The following is a 23,540-nucleotide window of genomic DNA, read 5'->3' as shown; positions in this document are numbered from 1 at the left end:
GTAACCGCCTAGTAGATGGGGCCCTAGCCTGGGTGATGGTCTCAGCCGTATAGGGGGAGTAGCCATCTTAGGATCTTCTCGTCCCGTCTAGAGACCAGACATGGGTGTTCCAGAGGTCTGATCTGGGATGCCAGAACGTGTCCTTCCCCTGAGAGAGCAGGTCCTCTGTCAGGGGAATGGTTCAGGGGGAGTCGCTATCCAGAGCATCGGCTCTGAGGCCAAGTGCGGTTAGACCGGTGTGGTGTAACCAATAACACTTGGTGCTCCTGCTCCCTGACCTTGCACAGAGTCTGTACAAGAAGGCTCCTGGGGGGGGAAGGTGTGCTTCCGCCCATCCCGCGGCCAGCTGTGCGCAAGGATATCCGTGCCGAGGGCAGGGACTATCAAGCGGGCAAATGGTGGTGTTACGGGAGGTGAACAGGTTTTACCTGGGCCTACCCGAACAGCCTCCAAATGAGCTGGACTGCACGGGGGTGGAGTCGCCACTCTCCACGAGGCATAAACTGGCGAGAAAGCACGTCGGCTGTCTAGTTCAGTTTGCCCGGGGTGTGTGGCCTGCAGGGAACGAGTCACCTGTTGACTCCACCGGAGGAGGCGTCGAGCAAGTTGTGTTTAGCTGCTGTGTGCGAACGCCACCCTGACGATCTGTATTCGCTACAGCTATAGTGCTGTCCTCGGAACAGCACGTGTATGTCTCGCACGAGAGGCCGTAGCCTGCTCAGTGCAAGTAGCATAGCCCACAACTCTTGGCAATTGATATGCCAGCGCAGGCGGGGGTTCGTCCAACACCCCACCTGCGTGCCCGTTGCACACTACACCGCACCCCTGCAGGGAGACTTCAGTCGTCACCACGACCTGCCTCATAACCTGCTCAGAGGGACCTGAGTCCGTCGAAAAAGTCATAAAGACTAGGGGTTATGGTGCGTCGGCAGCAGGGCGGCATCACCATGCGCCTGCTGCCGGTGTGCCACGCTCTCCTCGGAACTCGACTCTGAAACCAGTGTTGGAGCGGTGTCATGTGCATCAACTCGAGGGGTATTAGCCCGCGAGGACGCCATGTGTCCCAGGAGCCTCTGAATTGTTTCAGGGGGACCGCTGTCTGCCTAAAATGTTCATTTCAGACAGTTCAACACTGGTTGGGCACAACTGCGGACAGGTGTGCCGACATGGTGACAGAGTTGAGTTCCATACCGAGAAAGAGGACGCTCTGCACTGGGGAGAGCTTGCCCCTCTCTTGGTTGACCTGGAGTCCCAATCGACCTAGGTGCCGGAGCACCAGGTCCCTTTGTGTACATAACAGATCTCGCGAGTGTGCCAAGATAGGCCAGTCGCTGAGATAGTTTAGTACCCGCTCGCCTTCCTCCTCTCAGGGAGAAAGGGCGGTCAGGGACAGACCGAAAGGGAGGACTCTGTACTGATATGCCCGCCTCTCGCACGCGAACCGTGGGAACGGCCGGTGTCGAGGAGGATCGAGACATGAAAGTAAGCGTCCTTCAGGTCGATTGCCACGAACCAATCCTGACACCTCATAGATGTCAGGACGCGCCTCTGTGTGAGCACCCTGAATGGCAGCTTGTGAAGGTGCTCTGTTCAGGGTACGCAGCCTTTGGGGGCAACCCGCCGTCTTTCTTGGGAACGATGAAGTGCGGGTGGTGACCCACTGAACATCTTGGTTTTGAGGGACGAACTCGATGCCTGTTTTGCCAGAAGGGTGGTGACCTCTACCCGAAGTACGGAGGCGTCCCTGCCTCTGACAGAGGGAGAGATGATGCCCCGAAACTTGGGTGAGTCTCTGGCGAACTGGATCGAGTAACCAAGACGGACCGCCCTCATTAGCCAGCGAGACAGTGTGGGCAGCTCTCGAGCTCCCAGGGACTGTGACAGGGTGACCAAGGGGACGGTCTGCTTCATCATTCCCACGGGGGGTGGTTCGTCGGCTGGCGGAGCTAACCATGTCGCGGGGAGTCCCCGGAGGGAAGGTTTTTGCTCCGCCTGCTTACCTGCCTGGCGGGACAACGGCACGCACTGTCGGTTTGAGAGTGGTGACGGCTGTCGTATGTGTACGACCTCACGCCTCGCCAGGGTGTGAGGTCGGTTCGCCGAGCACAGTCCAGTGGAGTGTGCGATCGGCTGCAAGTAAACCCGGGGAGAACAGAAAACTCAGTGAGTAAGTGGGCGCCAAGCCCTAACAAGGGCCCGGCTTTGGTGACGAGGCAGGAGTCGTCCCGTACCGACCGATCAGAGCCGTGGCTGTGAAGGTTCGGGCCCGATGTTGTTCTCCCTGGGGTCTTCCCGTCAGTGTCCCTTCTCGCGAGGAGGTTGCTGACGGGGTGTAGGTTTCCCCCTCGACCTCTGCTTCCGGGGTGCCGCCTGTGGGGGCACAGGAACCGGAGCCGATGCCGAAAGGGTCCTGGGTTGCAGGGAAGCAGACGTCACGTGAGATCTCGGAGGCCTGTAGGCGGCCGAGTCGCGGCGTGAAAAAAATGTGGTTAATTGCCACTGTCTGCTTCGCCGTCAAAAAACTGCTGAGCGCAGTCCTCGACGGTGTTACCAACAACCCACCCTGCGAGATGAGTGCATCAAGAAAGCGGACTTCCTTGCTGTCACTCTTCTGCACAAGGTATAGCCGGGGGTGTCTCTCCTGGACCACTACCGTGGACATCGTCCGACCCAGGGCCCGTGCCGCCGCCTTAGTCGCCCGTAGAGCGCTGTCAGCGGTGGCACGGAGATCCTGCATTATACCCGGGTCGGCCTTACCCTCGTGGAGCCCTCTCAACGCCCTGGCCTGGCGGACCTGCAGGATGGCCAAGGCATAGAGAGAGGAGGCAGCCTGGCCCGCAACATCGCAAGCTTTCGACACCAGTGATGCCGAAGTCTTACGTGCTTTGGACGGTAGGAGTGGTCGATCCCCCCCCAGGTGGTAGCCGTCCGCGGTACAGGTGCACCGCAGGCGGACGTTCCACCCGGGGGATCTCGACGCAGTCCTTGGCTGCCTCACCATCGAGGGAAGTAAGGGAGCCGGAGCTGGTTTCACTGGAACGGTCCGTGAGTGGAGCGTTCCAAGTTTTACACAGCTCCTCATGCACCTCCGGGAAAAACATGGCACCCGGGGTGGGCGCGGTTTGCACCGCGCACCGACCTCGGGAACCACGCATCCCCGGGTTAGCACGGATGACATCACTTCTGCTTCCTCCTGAACTCGACCGCTGGGGGTGGAGTTTGGATTCGGCAGAGTCGGATGCCAGTCTCCCTCCGATGCTGCGAGCGACATCTCATCTACGTCACACATCGTTTCCGAGTGTGTGCGTGAGGATCCGGACGGTATGCCACCGCCGGTTGGGGAACGTTCAGAAGAGCGAATCGGGGTGCGATCGGCCCGTGAGCACTTGGCTGGCGGGTTTACGTTCGCAGAGTTCCCCGTATCACTAACGCTGCTAACGTGGGTGGTCATCGGGGCCGTAGCCACAGATGTCACAGCCCGGGTAGCAGACGAAATGGTGGCTGGTTCCCGTAGGAAGACAGCCACCCGTGACCGCAACTTCTGAATGACAATCTGCCCGCAGTGCAGGCAGATGTGTCAACGAACGCTGCTTCAGTGTGCTGGACGCCCAGACACCTAATGCAGCGATCGTGTCCATCCCCCTCCTCGATGAGGGTGCCGCACCCAAGAGAACAGCGGGACATGCCGCGCTGGAGAATGCTCAGTCAGTCCTGAAAAGGACTTTTAGAAAAAATCTCTAACACCTCCGGAACCGCCGAGACGCCCAGGGGAAGGTCGCTGCAGGAAGGGACGATCCGCTGTAACACGTCGTAGCACCAGCGTGTAGTTGTAGAGGATTGAATCCTGAGTTGTACTCATGAGCGATGGCTCTGAAGAACAAAAGGTAAGTGAATGCTGCACGCCGGCCTCCTTTTATACCGGATTTCCGGGGGCGGAGCCCGGCATGCAAATTGCATTCGCCAAATTTCATTGGCCTTTTCTATAGTAGTCAGAGTTGATTGGTTCTCAAGGGCGAACCCCATCTGTCGTTCTCGACACAACGTCGAGAGACCGACAGAAAGGGAACCGTGGTTAATATTTGTAAGAGGAAATTAACTGTGGTTTAACTATAGTAACCATGTTTTTGTTTTATTTGTAGCAGACCTGAGTTAGCATAGTTTTATAATATATATTAATATATTCTAAATTAGCTTTTTTATTTAGATTTTATGTTCATTATAATTTCATTTTTAGCAACGTGTTATTTGTGAATGTCATTTTATTTTTTCTTTATTTAACAAGCCTACTATTTCTCTATTTTATTTTAATTACTTTTTATGTTTTATTACTTTTACTTTTATTATTATTATTATTAACTTATTTCAGTTTATTTTTTAGGCAGCATTTCAAATTTTCGTTTTTCCAATAATATTAATTATTATTATTTATATATTAATATTATTATTATGAATTGATAAATTATCATATTTCAGTTTATTTTAATGAACAGACACGTTTTCAAACTCTTTGGTAAACTAAAGTTGCCTTGACGCAGACAGTTACTCTGGTCTCTACAGTAACAGTAGTTTTACATTGTATTTGTTGTAAAATTGTGGAAACCAATCTGCCCAAAAACACTTTTACTATAGAAAAACCACACATCAAAGTGTTTGTTTTTATCTTTAGATATTTGTGCTTCTGTACGCTGCTGTAAACACATCAGTGAGTGTTACGCTTCAGATGACTTTGACTGGTCAAAGTTGATCATTTATAGTATTTAGTCAATGGTCTCTAGTGAGCACAACTAATATATTGATCTGTCCTGTCTAGTGTCTACTCATTGAGTGCTTGACCGATATTAAAAATCTGAAAAAACCTGTGGTCACTGATCTTCTCTGGACTCTCCGAAGTTGGAGGATCATAAACTTACTCAATTCTGTCTCTAATCATTAGCTCAGCTTTCTCTCTCATGTGAAGGGTCCAGTGCTTCGTCCTTCATTTGCATCTAAAGTTTTTTTTTTTCTGACCATCAAAGTTAAGGTCCGAGCTTGAGCGTCTGCCGTCTCCTGGCAACAGCATTCGGGGCGTGTTCGGAATTCATCCAGTGGGAGTGACTCTTATACAGAATGCCGGTGGAATGAGTCACGTTGTCATAGCAACAGGAATGCATGTCATAGATGAGTGAATGTGACGTTGACTGGACATTGACCTGTCAGATATGTTGAACTCGTGCAGTTGGATTGAAGGACAGTGTCAGCTGCTGATCTGATGCTCGTGTCATTCTAAACCTGAATGAACACAAAAGAAGATATTTTGAAGAATGTTGACGATCTAACAACACCAAACTCCATTGACTTCCATTGCATGAACACAGAACCTCCAAGACATTTCTCAAAATATCTTTTAGTGTTCCACAGATCCACATTAAGGTTTACTCTTTCGGTTTCTGATTCCAAGAATTTCTATTTCTGATGAATTGTTTCACGTATTCAACACAAGTTTATGATTCATTCTCAACAAAAGCAACCGTTTTTGGTGTAAACTCGCTTGTTGTCAGAAGGATAGTGTGTTTGCTGTTTAGGCCTGAGGGCAGACCAGTTCATGGAAACACTTCAGCTGTGAAGGTCACAGAGACCTTTGGAAACATTTTCATTGGTGATTTTGGGGAAGTCCTGTAGAGACCCGTGATGACGATGACAGCATTACAGAAGTTTGTGGGAGAGTGAGCGAGTGATTGACAGGACGGAAAGTTGTGTCTTCACTTCTTTAAACTTAACTGAACAACATTTAAAACAACCCCACCCAAACCCACACACACACACACACACACACACACACACACCCTCCTGCTGAAGGTGTGTGTGTGCGCTGGCTTTCAGCCACTAACAGCCCCACCCGCACACGCCCTGATCCCAGCATGCCTTTCACCTGTGTGCCACAGGGACGGGGTCACTCACAACTTTGAACATAAGACATGTTTCACCACCTGTTCTTACATAACCGCTCATTTCTTCTCCAAATCTTATCTGTTGTGTTCTTAAATATGTCATGTGTTGTGTAGACCGTAATGAAGTGAAGGGATTGTCCTCATTTTTATTGTGTGTTTGTCTTTCTGCTGTTTTATGAGAGAACACACATCTCTGCAGGAATGTGACCTTGATTCTGATTTCCGCCCGTTTGAAAGTCTGCCGCCGTCCCATGTCTGCTCCTGTTGAGATGTGCTGAGGTTTCGTGTGTGTTTACATACTTCTTATACTGTAGATTTGTGAAGATCTCTCTCTTGCTCACTTTCTCCCTCGCTCTCTCTCTCGCTCTCTCTCGCTCACTTTCTCCCTTGCTCTCTCTCTCTCTTGCTCCCTCTCTCTCTCTCTCCCTCTCTCTCTCACTCTCTCTCTCGCTCTCTCTCTCGCTCCCTCTCTCTCTCCCTCTCTCTCTCTCTCTCTCTCTCTCACTCTCTCGCTCTCTCTCCCTCGCTCTCTCTCTCTCTCTCTCTCTCTCTCTCTCTCTCTCTCTCTCTCTCGCTCTCTCTCGCTCCCTCTCTCTCTCTCTCTCTCTCTCCCTCTCTCTCTTTCTCTTGCTCTCTCTCTCTCTCTCTCTCCCTCGCTCTCTCTCTCACTCTCTCTCTTTCTCTTGCTCTCTCTCTCACATATACAGTTTGAGTGAGGGGGGCTGAGGGGGGGTCACACAGCAACAAACTCAAACACTGTTGTTAACAGAAAACAAGACGTTTCCAGACGGTGTGTGTGTGTGTGTGAGTGTGTGTGTAAGTATGATTCTCTTATATTCAGTGATTTTATTCATTGTTTAAGGTGTTTCTTATAGTGTGTGTGTGATGTGTTATATGGGTTCGGTTTAGTTTCACAACATGCTTTGGGCTGTGTAGGATGTCAGATATCTCATCTTAAGTCTTAAGGATTTTAAAGCTTCTGGTGTGTTGTGTCACACTCATAGACTGACCGATGATGTCATGGGTGTCTGTCTGTGGTTTCCTGCAGTGCACTGTGATTGATGGCAGTGTGATGAATACTGTGATGTGTACACTGGACTCTATTGTTAACAAACAACATGTGAAACTGTGTGTGTGTGTGTTATGCAATGACAAGCTTTCAAACATCACTGGACACACAGTGAGCACATCTATCTGTCCACCGAAAGTTTCTGTGTCTCTGTACGTTTGTTCATCGTTTTGTTTGTGTCTCTGTCTGTCTGTCTGATGGCCGTCCGTCTGTCTGTGAGCGTCTTCAGACAGCAGCAGAAATGTTTTGGCATGTTGATGTTGAGTCTGTGTTTGTTCCAGCAGGATTTAATGATGAGTGATGAATCATTGTTGGTGAGTTTGTGTGTGAACGATGGCGTCCGGCCCTGTGCTGGTTAATAAAACTAGTACAGGTGCACACGCAAAAGGATGCCGGAGATATATTAAATGTCATTCCTCCGGTCTAGACTTGGCTGTCTTTAGCGCATGCTTGCATTTCATGCACGTGTGTTGTGAGTGTCTGCATGTGTTTGGATGTGTGTCGTGGTTAAGCAGGTGAAATGTGTCGTGATTTGTAGGAGCAGATTCGACAGATTGATATGTCCTCCATCACACCGTCCCATCTGGGACTGAAAATCTCCGCCTCCAACTCCATCTCAGTCCATTAGTCACATTATTTCTGTCCAATATCAGTTTATGTGCTGTGAAGGTTCTCTGCCGCTAGTTCAGAACTTCATGATTCACTCAACATACAGTAAACACATGAACAGGTGTCTGTCTGTCTGACTGTCTGTCCGTCTGTCTGTCTGTCTGACTGTCTGTCCGTCTGTATGTCTATCTGTCCGTCTGTCTGTCTGTCTGACTTTCGGTCTGTCTGTCCGTCCGTATGTCTCATGCAGAAATGAGATGTTGTGCATATTCAGTGTGTAATTCAGTGTACAGTTCATCATGAAATGAATGTTTTGCTCTGTTTGTGTGCTTTATAACAGTGTGTTGCTGAACCAGAGGAACATCAGTCTGAAACACCTCACGACAGAAAGAGAAACTATAAATCAAGTAAGTACACACACACACACACACACACACATGTTATGAGACACTTCAGATGAATGAATAATGAATGAGAATGTGAATCAGGTCCATGACTACAGTATATACATGTAAGTGAAATGGTCACGTGTTGAGTGATGTTTGCTGATGACTAATGAAGTTTTTAGGGAATTGCAGTTGAGCCATGTGTTCACATGCATAGAGTCACACATGTGTGCAGGAGTTTAATGCATCACATGCATCTGACAGAACAATGATATCATCATGAGTGTGTGTCTGGGTCAAACTGATGCGTGTTGTTTTTCTTTAGGTGAATCTGTGATTATTTGACAGTGTTGTGTGGAGATTGTAGAGTTACAGAAATGACACACTTAACACACATCCCAGCATGCCCTGCTGCAGTGTGTCTGTGTAAACACATATTCTGTTTTATTTTGTGGTGAGGGCTGGAATATCACAGAAAACCAGCTCGACCTGCCCAACCAACATTATTTACCATCAGGCACATCGTCCTCCACCTGTCTGTCTGTCCGTCTGTCTGTCCGTCTGTCTGTTGAACATGCAGAAAGGTTTGCGTGATGGTTTGTGTTAGGGATTACAAGAAACAATACAGAGTTTGAACATGTCTATGTAAAGTTCCCATGTGTTTTGTGTGTGTGTGCATGTGTGAGTGTGTGTGTATTTTTGAGTGTGTGCAGTGCGTGAGTGTGTGTTTGTGTATTTTTGAGTCTAAGTGTGCATGTGTGTGAATTTTTTTTGTTTGCGTGTGTGTGTGTGTGTGTGTGTGTGTGTGTGTGTTTGTCCAGTACGTGTGTGTGTGTGTGTGTGTGTGTGTGTGTGTGCGTGTGCGTGCATGTGTGAGTGTTTGAGATTGTGTTTTTCTTTAAAGTGTGTATGTGTGTTCATGTCCAAGTGTGTGCGTGCATATGTGAGTGTGTGTGTTTGAGTTAGTGTACTTTTGAGTGTGAGGGTGCATGTGTGTGTGTTTGAGTTTGTATATTTGTGTGTGTGTGCAATGCGTGCAAGTGTATGTTGTGCGTGTGTGTTTGTGTATTTTTGAGTGTGTCTTTGTGTGCAATGCAGGTGTGTGTTTGTGTATTTTCAAGGGGGTGCCAATGGCACATACAGAATACAATATACAATACAACAAATACAAAAAATAAAACAAAACAACAGAATAAAAAACAAAACAAAACAAAAACAAAAAACAGCTCACTCACCACACCTTACCAGTACAGTCACCACATTAACATACAAGAGCAACTATAAAAAAAGGAAAAATACAGAGACATTCATTAAAAACAAACACACACACACACACACACGTTGTTTTCAAATAAGAAAATAAGTTGAACTTAAAAGAACCAAAAGAAGAAAATGATTTAAGAGAAGAGTGGAGATTGTTCAGCTTTATATTGGAATGACCTGCGACCCACTTCTGTGGAGACTGCATGTGTCATAAGAGGAAGTTAATAAGACCAAAAACTGCTTTGAATAAGAAGAAGAAGAATTAAATGATATTGCCTTTAGGATTTTGGTTAAACCGTATTCAAGGGTTTTAAATTAGTAATTGAAGCGTTTCGGTATATAATGTCTGCATGACAGAATGTGTGTAATGCCTGTGTGTGTGTGTATTTCTGAGTGAGCGTGTGTTGTGTGGTCCTCATGTTGTAGCACATCTTCATGTGTCGGGGTGTGTCTTCCAGTAAATGTGCTGTTGTTTTAGAGCTTCTCGTCTGCCAGGTTTTTTCCATCTTTTGTGATGATCTTTGGGTTAGTCGTTATAGTCTAAAATCATCTGTTGCATAACCTCAAAATCTAAATGAATCTGTATTATATTTCAGATCCGACTCGAGTGTGTCGTCGAAACAATAGTAAAGTTAATATTCAATCTTAAAAGAGAGACAGTAAAGTTGACCGGCGTCTGTGTGTTTGTGGGAACATCTCACCTCATAAATTAACATGGATGTGATTGGAAAGAACCCGTCGGCTCACACCTGCTTCACTGAGACTCGCTCTTGTCTCATTATCTGCTCTCATCTGTCGCTCAGACAGAGAAAAAGTCCTGCTGTTTGTTACCACACTTTTACTTTTATAAAATTGTTAAACATACTATGAATTAAATTGACTGTGAATGGCCTGGGAATCACCCAGAACACCCTAGCAACACCCTGGCAACCGTCAACAACCCGCTAACATCACTCACATCTGCTATTTAAGTCATGTAATGAACTGCATCTCTAAACCTACAACAAAGTCTCTCTGTCTGTGTGTCTCTCTCTCTATATATATGTCTCACTCTGTGTCTCTCTCTCTCTCTTATGTCTCACTCTGTGTCTCTCTCTCTCTATATATATGTCTCACTCTGTGTCTCTCTCTCTCTCTATATATATGTCTCACTCTGTGTCTCTCTCTCTCTATATATATGTCTCACTCTGTGTCTCTCTCTCTCTATATATATGTCTCACTCTTTGTCTCTCTCTCTCTATATATGTCTCACTCTGTGTCTCTCTCTCTCTTATGTCTCACTATGTGTCTCTCTCTCTCTATACATATGTCTCACTCTGTGTCTCTCTCTCTTATGTCTCACTCTGTGTCTCTCTCTCTCTTATGTCTCACTCTGTGTCTCTCTCTCTCTTATGTCTCACTCTGTGTCTCTCTCTCTCTTATGTCTCACTCTGTGTCTCTCTCTCTATATATATATGTCTCACTCTGTGTCTCTCTCTCTCTTATGTCTCACTATGTGTCTCTCTCTCTCTATATATATGTCTCACTCTTTGTCTCTCTCTCTCTATATATATATGTCTCACTCTGTGTCTCTCTCTCTCTATATATATATGTCTCACTCTGTGTCTCTCTCTCTCTATATATATGTCTCACTCTGTGTCTCTCTCTCTCTATATATATGTCTCACTCTGTGTCTCTCTCTCTCTATATATATGTCTCACTCTGTGTCTCTCTCTCTCTTATGTCTCACTATGTGTCTCTCTCTCTCTATATATATGTCTCACTCTTTGTCTCTCTCTCTCTCTATATATATGTCTCACTCTGTGTCTCTCTCTCTCTCTATATATATGTCTCACTCTGTGTCTCTCTCTCTCTATATATATGTCTCACTCTGTGTCTCTCTCTCTCTATATATATGTCTCACTCTTTGTCTCTCTCTCTCTATATATGTCTCACTCTGTGTCTCTCTCTCTCTTATGTCTCACTATGTGTCTCTCTCTCTCTATACATATGTCTCACTCTGTGTCTCTCTCTCTTATGTCTCACTCTGTGTCTCTCTCTCTCTTATGTCTCACTCTGTGTCTCTCTCTCTCTTATGTCTCACTCTGTGTCTCTCTCTCTCTCTTATGTCTCACTCTGTGTCTCTCTCTCTATATATATATGTCTCACTCTGTGTCTCTCTCTCTCTTATGTCTCACTATGTGTCTCTCTCTCTCTATATATATGTCTCACTCTTTGTCTCTCTCTCTCTCTCTTATGTCTCACTCTGTGTCTCTCTCTCTCTTATGTCTCACTCTGTGTCTCTCTCTCACTCTCTCTGTCCCCCTCTGTGTCTCTCTCTCTCTCTCTGTCTCCTTCTGTGTCTCTCTCTCTCACTCTCTCTGTCTCTCTCTCTCTATGTCTCCCTCTGTCTCTCTCTCTCTCTATGTCTCACTCTGTACTTCTCTCTCACTCCCTCTGTCTCTCTCTCTCTCTATGTCTCACTCTGTACTTCTCTCTCACTCCCTCTGTCTCTCTCTCTCTCTATGTCTCACTCTGTACTTCTCTCTCACTCCCTCTGTCTCTCTCTCTCCCTCTCTCTGTCTCACTCTGTGTCTCTCTCTCTACCTCTCACTCTCTCTGTCCCCCTCTGTGTCTCTCTCTCTCTCTCTCTCTCTCTGTCTCCCTCTGTGTCTCTCTCTCTCACTCTCTCTCTCTCTCTCTCTCTCACTCTCTCTCTATGTCTCCCTCTGTCTCTCTCTCTCTCTATGTCTCACTCTGTACTTCTCTCTCACTCCCTCTGTCTCTCTCTCTCCCTCTCTCTGTCTCACTCTGTGTCTCTCTCTCTACCTCTCACTCTCTCTGTCCCCCTCTGTGTCTCTCTCTCTCTCTCTCTCTCTCTGTCTCCCTCTGTGTCTCTCTCTCTCACTCTCTCTCTCTCTCTCTCTCTCTCTCTCTATGTCTCCCTCTCTCACTCTCTCTCTCTCTCTCTCTCTCTCTATGTCTCCCTCTGTCTCTCTCTCTCTCTATGTCTCACTCTGTACTTCTCTCTCACTCCCTCTGTCTCTCTCTCCCTCTATGTCTCACTCTGTACTTCTCTCTCACTCCCTCTGTCTCTCTCTCTCCCTCTCTCTGTCTCACTCTGTGTCTCTCTCTCTACCTCTCACTCTCTCTGTCTCCTTCTGTGTGTCTCTCTCTCACTCTCTCTGTCTCTCTCTCTCTCTCTCTCTATGTCTCACTCTGTACTTCTCTCTCACTCCCTCTGTCTCTCTCTCTCCCTCTCTCTGTCTCACTCTGTGTCTCTCTCTCTACCTCTCACTCTCTCTGTCTCCTTCTGTGTCTCTCTCTCTCACTCTCTCTGTCTCTCTCTCTCTCTATGTCTCCCTCTGTCTCTCTCTCTCTCTATGTCTCACTCTGTACTTCTCTCTCACTCCCTCTGTCTCTCTCTCTCTCTCTCTATGTCTCACTCTGTACTTCTCTCTCACTCCCTCTGTCTCTCTCTCTCCCTCTCTCTATGTCTCTCGCTCTCTCTCTCACTTTCTCTCTAACTCTCTCTCTCTGTCTCTGTAGGTTGTATTTAAGAGTTGATCTGGATAAACTTTGATATTATCAAACATAAGCCGATTGATCAGTGCAGTGATAAACTATACACACAATATATAATAAAACACAATACACAAATAACAGACATGAATCACAGGTTAACATTCATCATCCACTTCTTAGTGCACACTTGACAGCCTTCATGTGTGCAGACACAGCGCCCTCTTGTGTTACAATTACACACTTCATCTTTGATTATCAGGACAGATGTCATGTGTGTAAAGTGTATACATGTTTTACATGAAACACTCTTAATGTGGACGGTGAGACTGTGAGTGATGTGTTTAAAGGAGCTTCATCATGAATAATGCTGTGAAACATGTGAATGATCTTTCAACATTTAACATTGAGATGTGTCTTTCCTTCTCCCTGTGTTTTAGGGCTGTTAAAGAGCAGGTGTGAGGTGCAGAAGTGCATTGTGGGTAAAATCTCTCTCTCGTGAATGAGTTTCACTTGTATACAAACACAGACGGCAAAGACCGACCGAGCCACTGACGGACTGACAAACGGGATGCCAGGAATGACCGAGCAGGAGAACAGAATGGTAACGACAAGACAATCATCATATTCAGAGGATTTAACTTACGAAATGTTCCATCATCCTTTTGTTTACTGTGGTGTGTTTGAATATCATGAAGTAGACATCTGTCTCATTTATACACTCTTCAGAAAATATTTTAATCAATATATTTATCCAGTTTTCTATTTGCTTAGTGTGTGTGTGTGTGTGTGTTTTGATGTGTATTTCTTTAACGTGGTCCAGATGTTGATGATGTTATAGAGAAATCTGCTACTTATGGAACATCTGTCCGCTCACCTGGTGGTCCTGTGACTCTCTCCTCTTCTGTCAGAACTCGTTTCCTCTCCTTTACCTTATTGTGTGTTTCTGTTGTGATGTCTTCATGTTTGTTTGGATGTTGAATGAAAATGATGTTTGAGAAACATCACTGTGACCAGCGCTGATGTTTTACTGTTTTCAAACCTCCACATTCAGCTTTAATCAAACATGATTCTATTCATATAACACTTTAATATTGGCAAATCACTTACAACACACACACATGCACACAAAAATACAAAGATACTCATGTACTGTATACATACACACAAACAGATACAAATACATAGTTACAATGGACACACAAATACGAAAATGCACATGTACTGTACACAGGCACAGAAAAATATAAATATACACAAACACACACACACACACAGAAATACACATTTACAATGTACACACACACAAAATACACATGTACTGTACACAGACACACAATAAAATATAGAAACGCATTTACACACACACAGAAATACACAGTAACAATGTACACACACACACATACTCGCACAGATACACACAAAAACACATAAAAAAATATAGAAATACATTTACACACACACAGAAATACACAGTAACAATGTACACACACACATACTCGCACACATACAAACACATACTGTACACAGATACACACAAAAACACATAAAAAAATAGAAATACATTTACACACACACAGAAATATACAGTTATTATGCACACACACACACACATACACATATACTGTTCACAGACACACATAAAAATATAGAAACACATTTACACAAAAACACACAGAAATACATAGTTACGATGTACACACACACACACACACAGTGTGATTCTCGGCACAGGATTGCAGTAAACTGGGTCAGGGCACATCCTGCATTCACCACCATATGTTACTATCAGGCCCCTGGACACACACACACAGTGCAGCACTCGTTCACATACACACATTTATTATAAGTTTATTTTTTACATTGTTTTGTGACCGGTCATATTCTTGGTGCACCACATTCTCTGTACATATATCTTCTCATTTCAGTTGTTTATTTTGTTGTATTGTCTCTCATTCTTCTCTGTGATTATTCTCATTACTGTAATACAGTATTTATATTGTAATATAGTATTTCAGTGATGATGTTGATGGTGTGTGAGTGAGACAGATGTAAGGTAATGCTCTCTCTCTCTACCTGAGGGAATGTCTCTCGCCCCGTGGCGATGGAACCAGAGGCATGTCGGACAGATAGTACCTCTCCACCGTCTGGTGCGGGTCCGATCCGCTCTCACGCCCCCTGTCCTGACTTCATTTACATACTAATCCCGCCCCCACATACCATTGTCAGTGTGTGTCCTGCTGTTGCTACAGCGATGATGTGATGTTGGAAAAAAAGCTTTGAGAGCTTATTTCAGTAAATGTGTTACATCCTCATAACGTTAATCACATCTGTCACATTCATCACAAGCCGTCTGTCACAGGTTACTTTATTTCAATTTACTGCTCTGAAACACAGACGCAGAGACGGTCTCGCGGGGCGCTCGGCAGAAAGAAATCGTATTTGATGATAATTAATCAGGTTAAATTCTAGATGAAGCGATTATCCCTTTAGAAAGCTTTAAATGCTGTAAGTGACCCGAGGAGCCGCCCGCCCTGTTATGCAAAGATCTGTGTGGCGTCCCATGAGAGGAGTCCCTGGATTAAACCTTAAACCCCCAGCGGACCCTCATTAACATAATTACACTTTATTATTCTGAGAGATTTCACGATTGTGTTGTGAATGTGTGAGAGCACATGTTTGTCTCAGATGGTGTGACATGTTTACAGATAGTCAGCTGTCAGAGATTGTTTAAGATTGGATTGTAAAAGAGACGTCAATGAGTCTCTGAGCTTTGATCATGTGTGTCATGATCTATGATCTCTCTGAGCTCACAGAAACATGTTAATAATATAATGCAATTGCATTTGTCCACACTGACTTTCCACATGACACACACACACACACACAAACATATACACACACACAAACATACTCGCACACGCATACACACACAAACACACACACACTCATACACACAAACACACACACGCTCACACATACATACATACGCACGCACATACACAATTACGCTTACGCATACATACACATGGACACACATACATAAACATGGACACATACACACACACATACGTACATACACACAGACACACTCGCACACACAAACATACACATGGACACACATACATAAACATGGACACACACATACGTACATACACACACATACGTACATACACACTCGCACACACAAACATACACATGGACACACATACATAAACATGGACACACACACACATACGTACATACACACTGACACACTCGCACACACAAACATACACACACACATACACTCACAAACATACTCGCACACGCATACACACACAAACACACACTCATACGCAATCACTCAAACACGCATACGCACAAACACACACACGCTCACACATACATACATACGCACGCACGCACATACACAATTACGCTTACGCATACATACACATGGACACACATACATAAACATGGACACACACACACATACGTACATACACACAGACACACTCGCACACACAAACATACACATGGACACACATACATAAACATGGACACACACACACACACATACGTACATACACACTCGCACACACAAACATACACATGGACACACATACATAAACATGGACACACACACACATACGTACATACACACAGACACACTCGCACACACATACATAAACATGGACACACACAAACGGACACAAGCACACACAGACACATGCACACATATGTACATACTCTCTGAAATACTCGCACACATACATACATACACACGGACACACACCCGCACACATACATAAACACGGACACAAGCACACACAGACACACACATACGTATATACACACTGACACACTTGCACACATACATACACACACATACATTCACACAGACACACACCCGCACACATACATAAAAACACGGACACAAGCACGCACATACATACACACAGACACACTCGCGCACACAAACATACACACGGACAAACAAGCACTCGGACACACACGTGCACACACAAAGACAGGCCAATTGAAGATTGTAGTTCTAAAATCATTGTCCATATACATGAGTGTGTGTGTGTACACCTGATATTGTCTTTATCTGACAGACAGTGTGTTCATCAAAGCGTGACACCCCCACACCACACCTCATGATTGACAGCACTGGGGTGATGGTAGTCGATAGCGACAGCCAATAACATGTTGTTGTGTCCCTGACTGAGGTGATGCTAATGTCATGTGATGATGGAGACCGTGATGTGTGGCTCCTGAACTCTGTGAATGAAGTTGAATCATTGACATCTTCTGTGTGTCTGCACTAGAACTAGCTTCAGGTTCAGAGTAATATGCCCGTTGTTCCTGAATGACATGTGATTTTGGTGGATTTGATATGATCGATTGATCTCATGAAAAGTGATGAATGAATGATCGGATGGATTGTTATTTGTTCACAGCTGCTGTGTTGTCATGTTGTAATGTGTCCATCAGATGGGTGTTTTCCATCTTGCTTAGAAATGAAATAATTTCACAACGCAGACGAGTTTATTTCTCAACAGAAGTAGAGCTAACGGTCAAGATGCAGTCAGAACTCCAAGTGTGTTTTAAAACCCAGTGATGTGTTTCTAGGGAACAGACAACAAACATATCTCAGAGCCCAACACGGGCACTTCAAAATCACACACGGGCACAAGAATGAGCGTCGCCATGGAGAACGAGGACAGAAAATGGACCAATCTGACGCGATCCGGAAGCGTGAAAAACCTCATCTACAAGTTCTCGGGTTCCAGCGGCAAAGGGCAGAACGTGCCCAGTGGGTCGGGGGTCAAAGGTCAAGAGCAGAAGGAGGGCACGAAGAGCGGAGAGACCAGCCGAGCTGACAAACAGAACCTTGAAAGCGAAGTCAGAAAGAGAAACCAGACCGCAGAAGAATCCAGAATGCACGATCAGGATTACTCCAAAACAAACAGCCCAGACGACGACACGGAGGACAAATCCAAAGACGAGAAGATGTCACAGGACAAATCCCAGCACTACACAGACAGACCGATTGTGGTGGTTTCTGGTCCGGTAAGTCGACACTGGTTCTGGACCATACTGACCGTCAGCGTGTTGATTCACTGCGAATGTCCACCTCAGCTGCACGTCTGCCATGTGACGCATGACACGTCAAGAGCTCCATGCATGAAGTTGGCACCAATCAGCCAATGACACTCATGTGATTTCCGGCACGCTTGATCAATCACCTTCAGCACTAACAAATGTCTTGATGTTTGACTGCAAAACCCGAGCGTTTTGTCCATGCATGAGCGCTCTTGATTTTTTTCTTTTAAAATGTTTGTGTGTGTGTGTGTGTGTGTGTGTGTTGTGTCCGAACTCTACAGGACTTTATCTTCCAGTGCGTCTTTGTGTTTGAGTGACGCTGGTGTTGATTTCTGATGTTGCGTCCGACTCAAACGCTTGTTGTTTCGTACTCAGCATTCTAACTACAACGGCGATAAGAGGTCAGAAGTTGAACCAGCCATCCCCAAAATCCGCCCGAACCCCAAGTATGAGCTGTTCCTCGGGTCCAATGGTACCAGCGCCGCCAATGGTTCGGTGGGAGGTGAGGGTGCTAGTAACCTGCTGAAAATCAATCCCAGCATCCGCGGCTCCATGGACTCGCTGTCATCACGAGACTGGGACAGTATGTCAGACAGAGTGAGTGAGTCTCTAATGTTACTGTGTGTTAAGCCAAATCCAGGTTTAAGGTGAAGCGAGTCCCTTCTGTGTCAGAATTGGCAAGATACAAAAACCTACATTACTTTTTCATTGTAGATCAAGATGAAAAAAAAAACTTTTGTAAGAAAATCTAGTAGTCTATCAGATGTAGACTGAATTGTGACTGCATCTTCTTTCTTTTGGTCTTTCAGACGGGAGGATTTGAAAGCCCACCCAGAGTATTTAACAGTCCGTATGCAACAATGTCACTGGACTACAATCCTCCGAACAGAATGTCTGACTTCAGGGTAACTGTCTTCTCGTTCACAAATACTGCGTGTGTCTCATTATATTCATGCACAGCTGAGGGTTATGAAGGAAAGTGTCTGCAGCATGTTGTCATGGACATTTTAAACTCAACAAAGTCCTTTAAAATGAACAAATGTGACCCTGGTTCAATAAACCAGTCTTGGACTGCAACACATGACTTCTTACTTAGTCTTTTGTTCTTGAATCAAAAAGCATTTTCTTGATGAGCAAGATGACCTAAAAAAACTAAGTCTTTCTACTAAGAAATTTCAGTGAATTTGTGCTTAAAACAATTAAATAATCTGCCAATGGGGTAAGAAAAGTAATCTTTAATTAAGGTTTACCTTTTTCTTAGTCATTCAATTCAAGATTTTTTTATTTGCCGAAATTTCATATTCTTTTTTACTAAAACAAGACTTATTTTCTTGGATCAGTGTGCTCATCAAGAAAATGCTTCTTGATTCAAGAATTGAAGACATTTTTACTGGAAAACAAGAAAAAAAGAAGTCGTTTTTTAGTAGCACGAGAACACTTTTAGTAAAAGACAAAAATACATTGTATGGGTCAAAAAGTTTGATTTTACTTTAATGCCAAAAATCATAAGGATATGAAGTAAAGATCATGTTTCATGAAGATATTTTGTTAATGTCCTTCCTATTGTGAGTGGATGTCCTGCCACAGTTCACCTGATTAACAACAAGGCCATTTTCTCAATATTTTTTTTCCACTCTCAGATTCAAACGTTTTAAACGGTTGTATCTCAACCAGATATTGTCATATTCTAACAACTCATACATTAATAGAAATCTCAATTTCGAAAAATTGACCAGTAAGACTGGTTGTGTGGTCCAGGATCACATATGTAAAGATAGTTGTGCTGCAAGATGTTTGTGTGTCATTAGCAATAGTTCTGCTCTAAATGTTTGTGACCCGTGTAGCACACACAGGATGTGATGTCATCTGGCGTCTCAGAGCTCAACCTGTTCAGAAGCGTGAGTCCGGGTCACAGTCCTATAATGCCCCATCGCTCGCGCATTTCTAACTACGACAGTCTGACGCGCAGACGAGATGTACAGGTGGGTTGGATGCTCGTGTGCCAGAGTTTTGTCTGCTACCACATGACGTGTATTTAATGTCACGTGTGCCGTCCTGCAGCCGCCTCCGGGTCAATTCATCGCTCGAAACAGTCAGCCGAACAAGCGTGACTTCATCCAGGAGCTCACCAGGCAGCTGGAGGACTGTCAGAGGGTCAGTATCTCACTCCTTACGTCTGTGCGTTTGATGTCCAAACCTTGTGTACGTGGGTCTCATGATGTACGCTCGCCAACAGAGGAACCAGTTTCTGGAAGCGGAGAGCGTGGTGATGGAGAAAGAGAGGAATCAGATCCGCTTCGAGATGAGAGGACTGCTGGTGAACAACGAAGATCTGCTGCGAACAAACACTCAGATGCAGGGAGAGCTGAACCGCATGAGAGAGAGAATCGTGGAGCTGGAGAGCAACAATAACGTCACGATCGAGCGTTTCAAACAGATGGAGGTGAGACACAAACACACACTCCATCGACAGAGATACACATCCACCCGTCATCTTCATGACACAAACCTGTGTGTGTGTTCTTAGATTGAGCTGAAGGAGGCGCGTGAGGTGATGCTGGAGGCCAACACACAGGAATACGCCTTCAACTTCCTTCAACAGTCTCTCAAGAACCGGATCGACGACACAGAGGTGTGTGTGTGTGTGTGTGTGTGAAAGAGACTGTCCGGTTTCATCATTATGAATTACTGTTTGTACATTTGATTTGTGTTTGTGTGTTGTTTTTCTGATGTTGTGTGTGTGTGATGCAGGAAGCTCTGAAGAAACAAACAGATCATTCTCAGCTTCTCTCAGAGAAACTCTGGTTGGCTGAACGTAACCTGGAGGAGCTCGAACTGGAGAAAGAAAACAAAGCCAAGAAAGTTTTAGAGTTCAGCAGCAGTGTGTCCACCCTGGAGACTGAGGTACACAAACACACACAAACACACACAAACTCACACACACACACCCTGGAGACTGAGGTACACAAACAAACACACACACACACACATCCTGGAGACTGAGGTACACAAACACACACACACACACACACACACACACACACACACACACCCTGGAGACTGAGGTACACAAACACACACACACACATACACCCTCGAGACTGAGGTACACAAACACACACACACACACACCCTCGAGACTGAGGTACACAAACACACACACACACACACACATACACCCTGGAGACTGAGGTACACAAACAAACACACACACACACACACACACCCTGGAGACTGAGGTACACAAACACACACACACACACATACACCCTGGAGACTGAGGTACACAAACACAAACACACGCATACACACACACACACTGGAGACTGAGATACACACAGGACTTATAGGTAAACACACAGACACGCACAAACACACCCTGGAGACTGAGGTACACAAACACACACACGCATACACACACACACACTGGAGACTGAGATACACACAGGACTTATAGGTAAACACACAGACACGCACAAACACACACTGGGGACTGAGGTACACAAACAGAGTGTTTGTAATGTTGTGTTATGTTGTGTGTCAGCTGGCAGACGCTCTTCAGGAGAGTAATCAGGCCCGATCAGAACTGAGTCTGCATGTGAAACTGCGAGCGGATGCGCAGCTGAGAGTGGAGGAGCTGGAGGAGAGCATCCTGGAGAAAGATCAAGAACTCATGCGTCTCACTCAGATCGTCAGCAGACTGCAGGGAGAGGTCAGAAACAACACTACACAAAACACTACACAACTCATCACCTTTCACATGTATCCTCTTACAAAACATGTCGAAGTCATTTAAGACATTCAAGAAGTCATTTTCTCTACATCTCTACAGTCATTAACTTCATGTGAACACTGTGTGTGTGTTTGTGTGCAGGTGACGTATAAGTTGAGCGATAAGCAGCAGACGCTGGAGGATGAAATTCAACTGCGTGAGCGTGCGCAGCTGCAATGCAAACAGGCCGAGAGAACGGTGGAAGAGCTGCGCATGGAGCTGCAGACGCTGACTCAGTCCAAAGATGAGCTCTCCAAACAACTCAAACTAGCACAGGTACACACACACACACACACTAAGATCATAGATTGTGTACTGTGTGTAAATGTGTGTATTCTGACCGGTGTGTGTGTGTGTGTTATCAGGAGAGCATCATTGATCTGGAGGGTGATCTAGAAGAACAGCAGGAGAACGAGCAGAGATGGGCATCCAAACACAAGAGAGCTCTGGATCAGGTCAATAAACATCACAACAACTCAAACACATCCATATGATGTGTATACATGTGATCCAAGAGCATCATAATCACACGTGTGTGTGTGTACATGTGATCCAAGAGCATCATAATCACACGTGTGTGTGTGTACATGTGATCCAAGAGCATCATAATCACACGTGTGTGTGTGTACATGTGATCCAAGAGCATCATAATCACACGTGTGTGTGTGTACATGTGATCCAAGAGCATCATAATCACACGTGTGTGTGTGTACATGTGATCCAAGAGCATCATAATCACACGTGTGTGTGTGTACATGTGATCCAAGAGCATCATAATCACACGTGTGTGTGTATACATGTGATCCAAGAGCATCATAATCACACGTGTGTGTGTATACATGTGATCCAAGAGCATCATAATCACACGTGTGTGTGTGTACATGTGATCCAAGAGCATCATAATCACACGTGTGTGTGTGTACATGTGATCCAAGAGCATCATAATCACACGTGTGTGTGTGTACATGTGATCCAAGAGCATCATAATCACACGTGTGTGTGTGTACATGTGATCCAAGAGCATCATAATCACACGTGTGTGTGTGTGTGTGTACATGTGATCCAAGAGCATCATAATCACATGTGTGTGTGTGTACATGTGATCCAAGGTGATCCAAGAGCATCACAATCACACGAGTGTGTGTGTACATGTGATCCAAGAGCATCATAATCACACGTGTGTGTGTATACATGTGATCCAAGAGCATCATAATCACACGTGTGTGTGTATACATGTGATCCAAGAGCATCATAATCACACGTGTGTGTGTACATGTGATCCAAGAGCATCATAATCACACGTGTGTGTGTGTGTGTGTGTGTGTGTACATGTGATCCAAGAGCATCATAATCACACGTGTGTGTGTGTACATGTGATCCAAGAGCATCATAATCACACGTGTGTGTGTGTACATGTGATCCAAGAGCATCATAATCACACGTGTGTGTGTGTACATGTGATCCAAGAGCATCATAATCACACGTGTGTGTGTGTGTGTGTTTCAGACGGAACAACTGCAGATGAAACTCATTCAGGAGAAAGATATGAACGAGCAGCTGGAGTGTGAGAAGGTTATCCTGGAGAGACAGGTAATGTGTGTGTGCACGTCTGCGGGTGTGTGTGCGCGTTGTTGTGTGTGTTTGTGACTGTGTGGATGTCTGCGTGTGTGTGCGCACAATCTTTATGTGTTTGCATGTCTGCATCTGCTACTGCAGGTGTGTGCGCTTCTGTGTGTGTGTGTATGTGTCTGCGTGTGTGTGCACGTCTGCATGTACGTCTGTGGGTATGTGCGCATATGTGTGTGTGATGTTGTGTGTGTTTGTGTCTGCGCACGTGGTGTGTGTTTGCATGTCTGCGTGTGCGTCAGGGGTGTGTGCGCTTCTGTGTGTGTCTTGTTGTGTGTGTTGCTATCCGTGTTTGT

General features: G+C 45.3%; 1 protein-coding gene across 2 annotated transcripts in view; it reads left to right on the top strand.

The window, feature by feature from the left end:
- Positions 1 to 23,540, top strand: part of LOC130408041 (cingulin-like protein 1) — a 34,178-nt gene that overhangs the window by 8,312 nt on the left and 2,326 nt on the right. The window contains exons 2-15 of one of the 2 annotated variants that reach the window (XM_056731446.1): positions 7,946 to 8,012; positions 13,196 to 13,359; positions 17,373 to 17,813; positions 18,222 to 18,443; positions 18,656 to 18,751; positions 19,691 to 19,828; positions 19,908 to 20,000; positions 20,083 to 20,289; positions 20,374 to 20,478; positions 20,598 to 20,750; positions 21,391 to 21,558; positions 21,721 to 21,894; positions 21,984 to 22,073; positions 23,125 to 23,208. In XM_056731446.1, coding sequence (XP_056587424.1) covers positions 13,258 to 13,359; positions 17,373 to 17,813; positions 18,222 to 18,443; positions 18,656 to 18,751; positions 19,691 to 19,828; positions 19,908 to 20,000; positions 20,083 to 20,289; positions 20,374 to 20,478; positions 20,598 to 20,750; positions 21,391 to 21,558; positions 21,721 to 21,894; positions 21,984 to 22,073; positions 23,125 to 23,208 — 2,073 coding nt within the window. In that variant the 5' untranslated portion in view covers positions 7,946 to 8,012; positions 13,196 to 13,257. The remainder of the gene's footprint in view (positions 1 to 7,945; positions 8,013 to 13,195; positions 13,360 to 17,372; positions 17,814 to 18,221; positions 18,444 to 18,655; positions 18,752 to 19,690; positions 19,829 to 19,907; positions 20,001 to 20,082; positions 20,290 to 20,373; positions 20,479 to 20,597; positions 20,751 to 21,390; positions 21,559 to 21,720; positions 21,895 to 21,983; positions 22,074 to 23,124; positions 23,209 to 23,540) is intronic. The other variant, XM_056731447.1, reaches the window with a different exon arrangement.

Source organism: Triplophysa dalaica, chromosome 19 (assembly GCF_015846415.1).
Source record: "Triplophysa dalaica isolate WHDGS20190420 chromosome 19, ASM1584641v1, whole genome shotgun sequence".
Taxonomy (NCBI): domain Eukaryota; kingdom Metazoa; phylum Chordata; class Actinopteri; order Cypriniformes; family Nemacheilidae; genus Triplophysa; species Triplophysa dalaica.
Note: the sequence above shows the minus strand (reverse complement) of the source record. Positions and strands in the feature narration are given on the sequence as shown.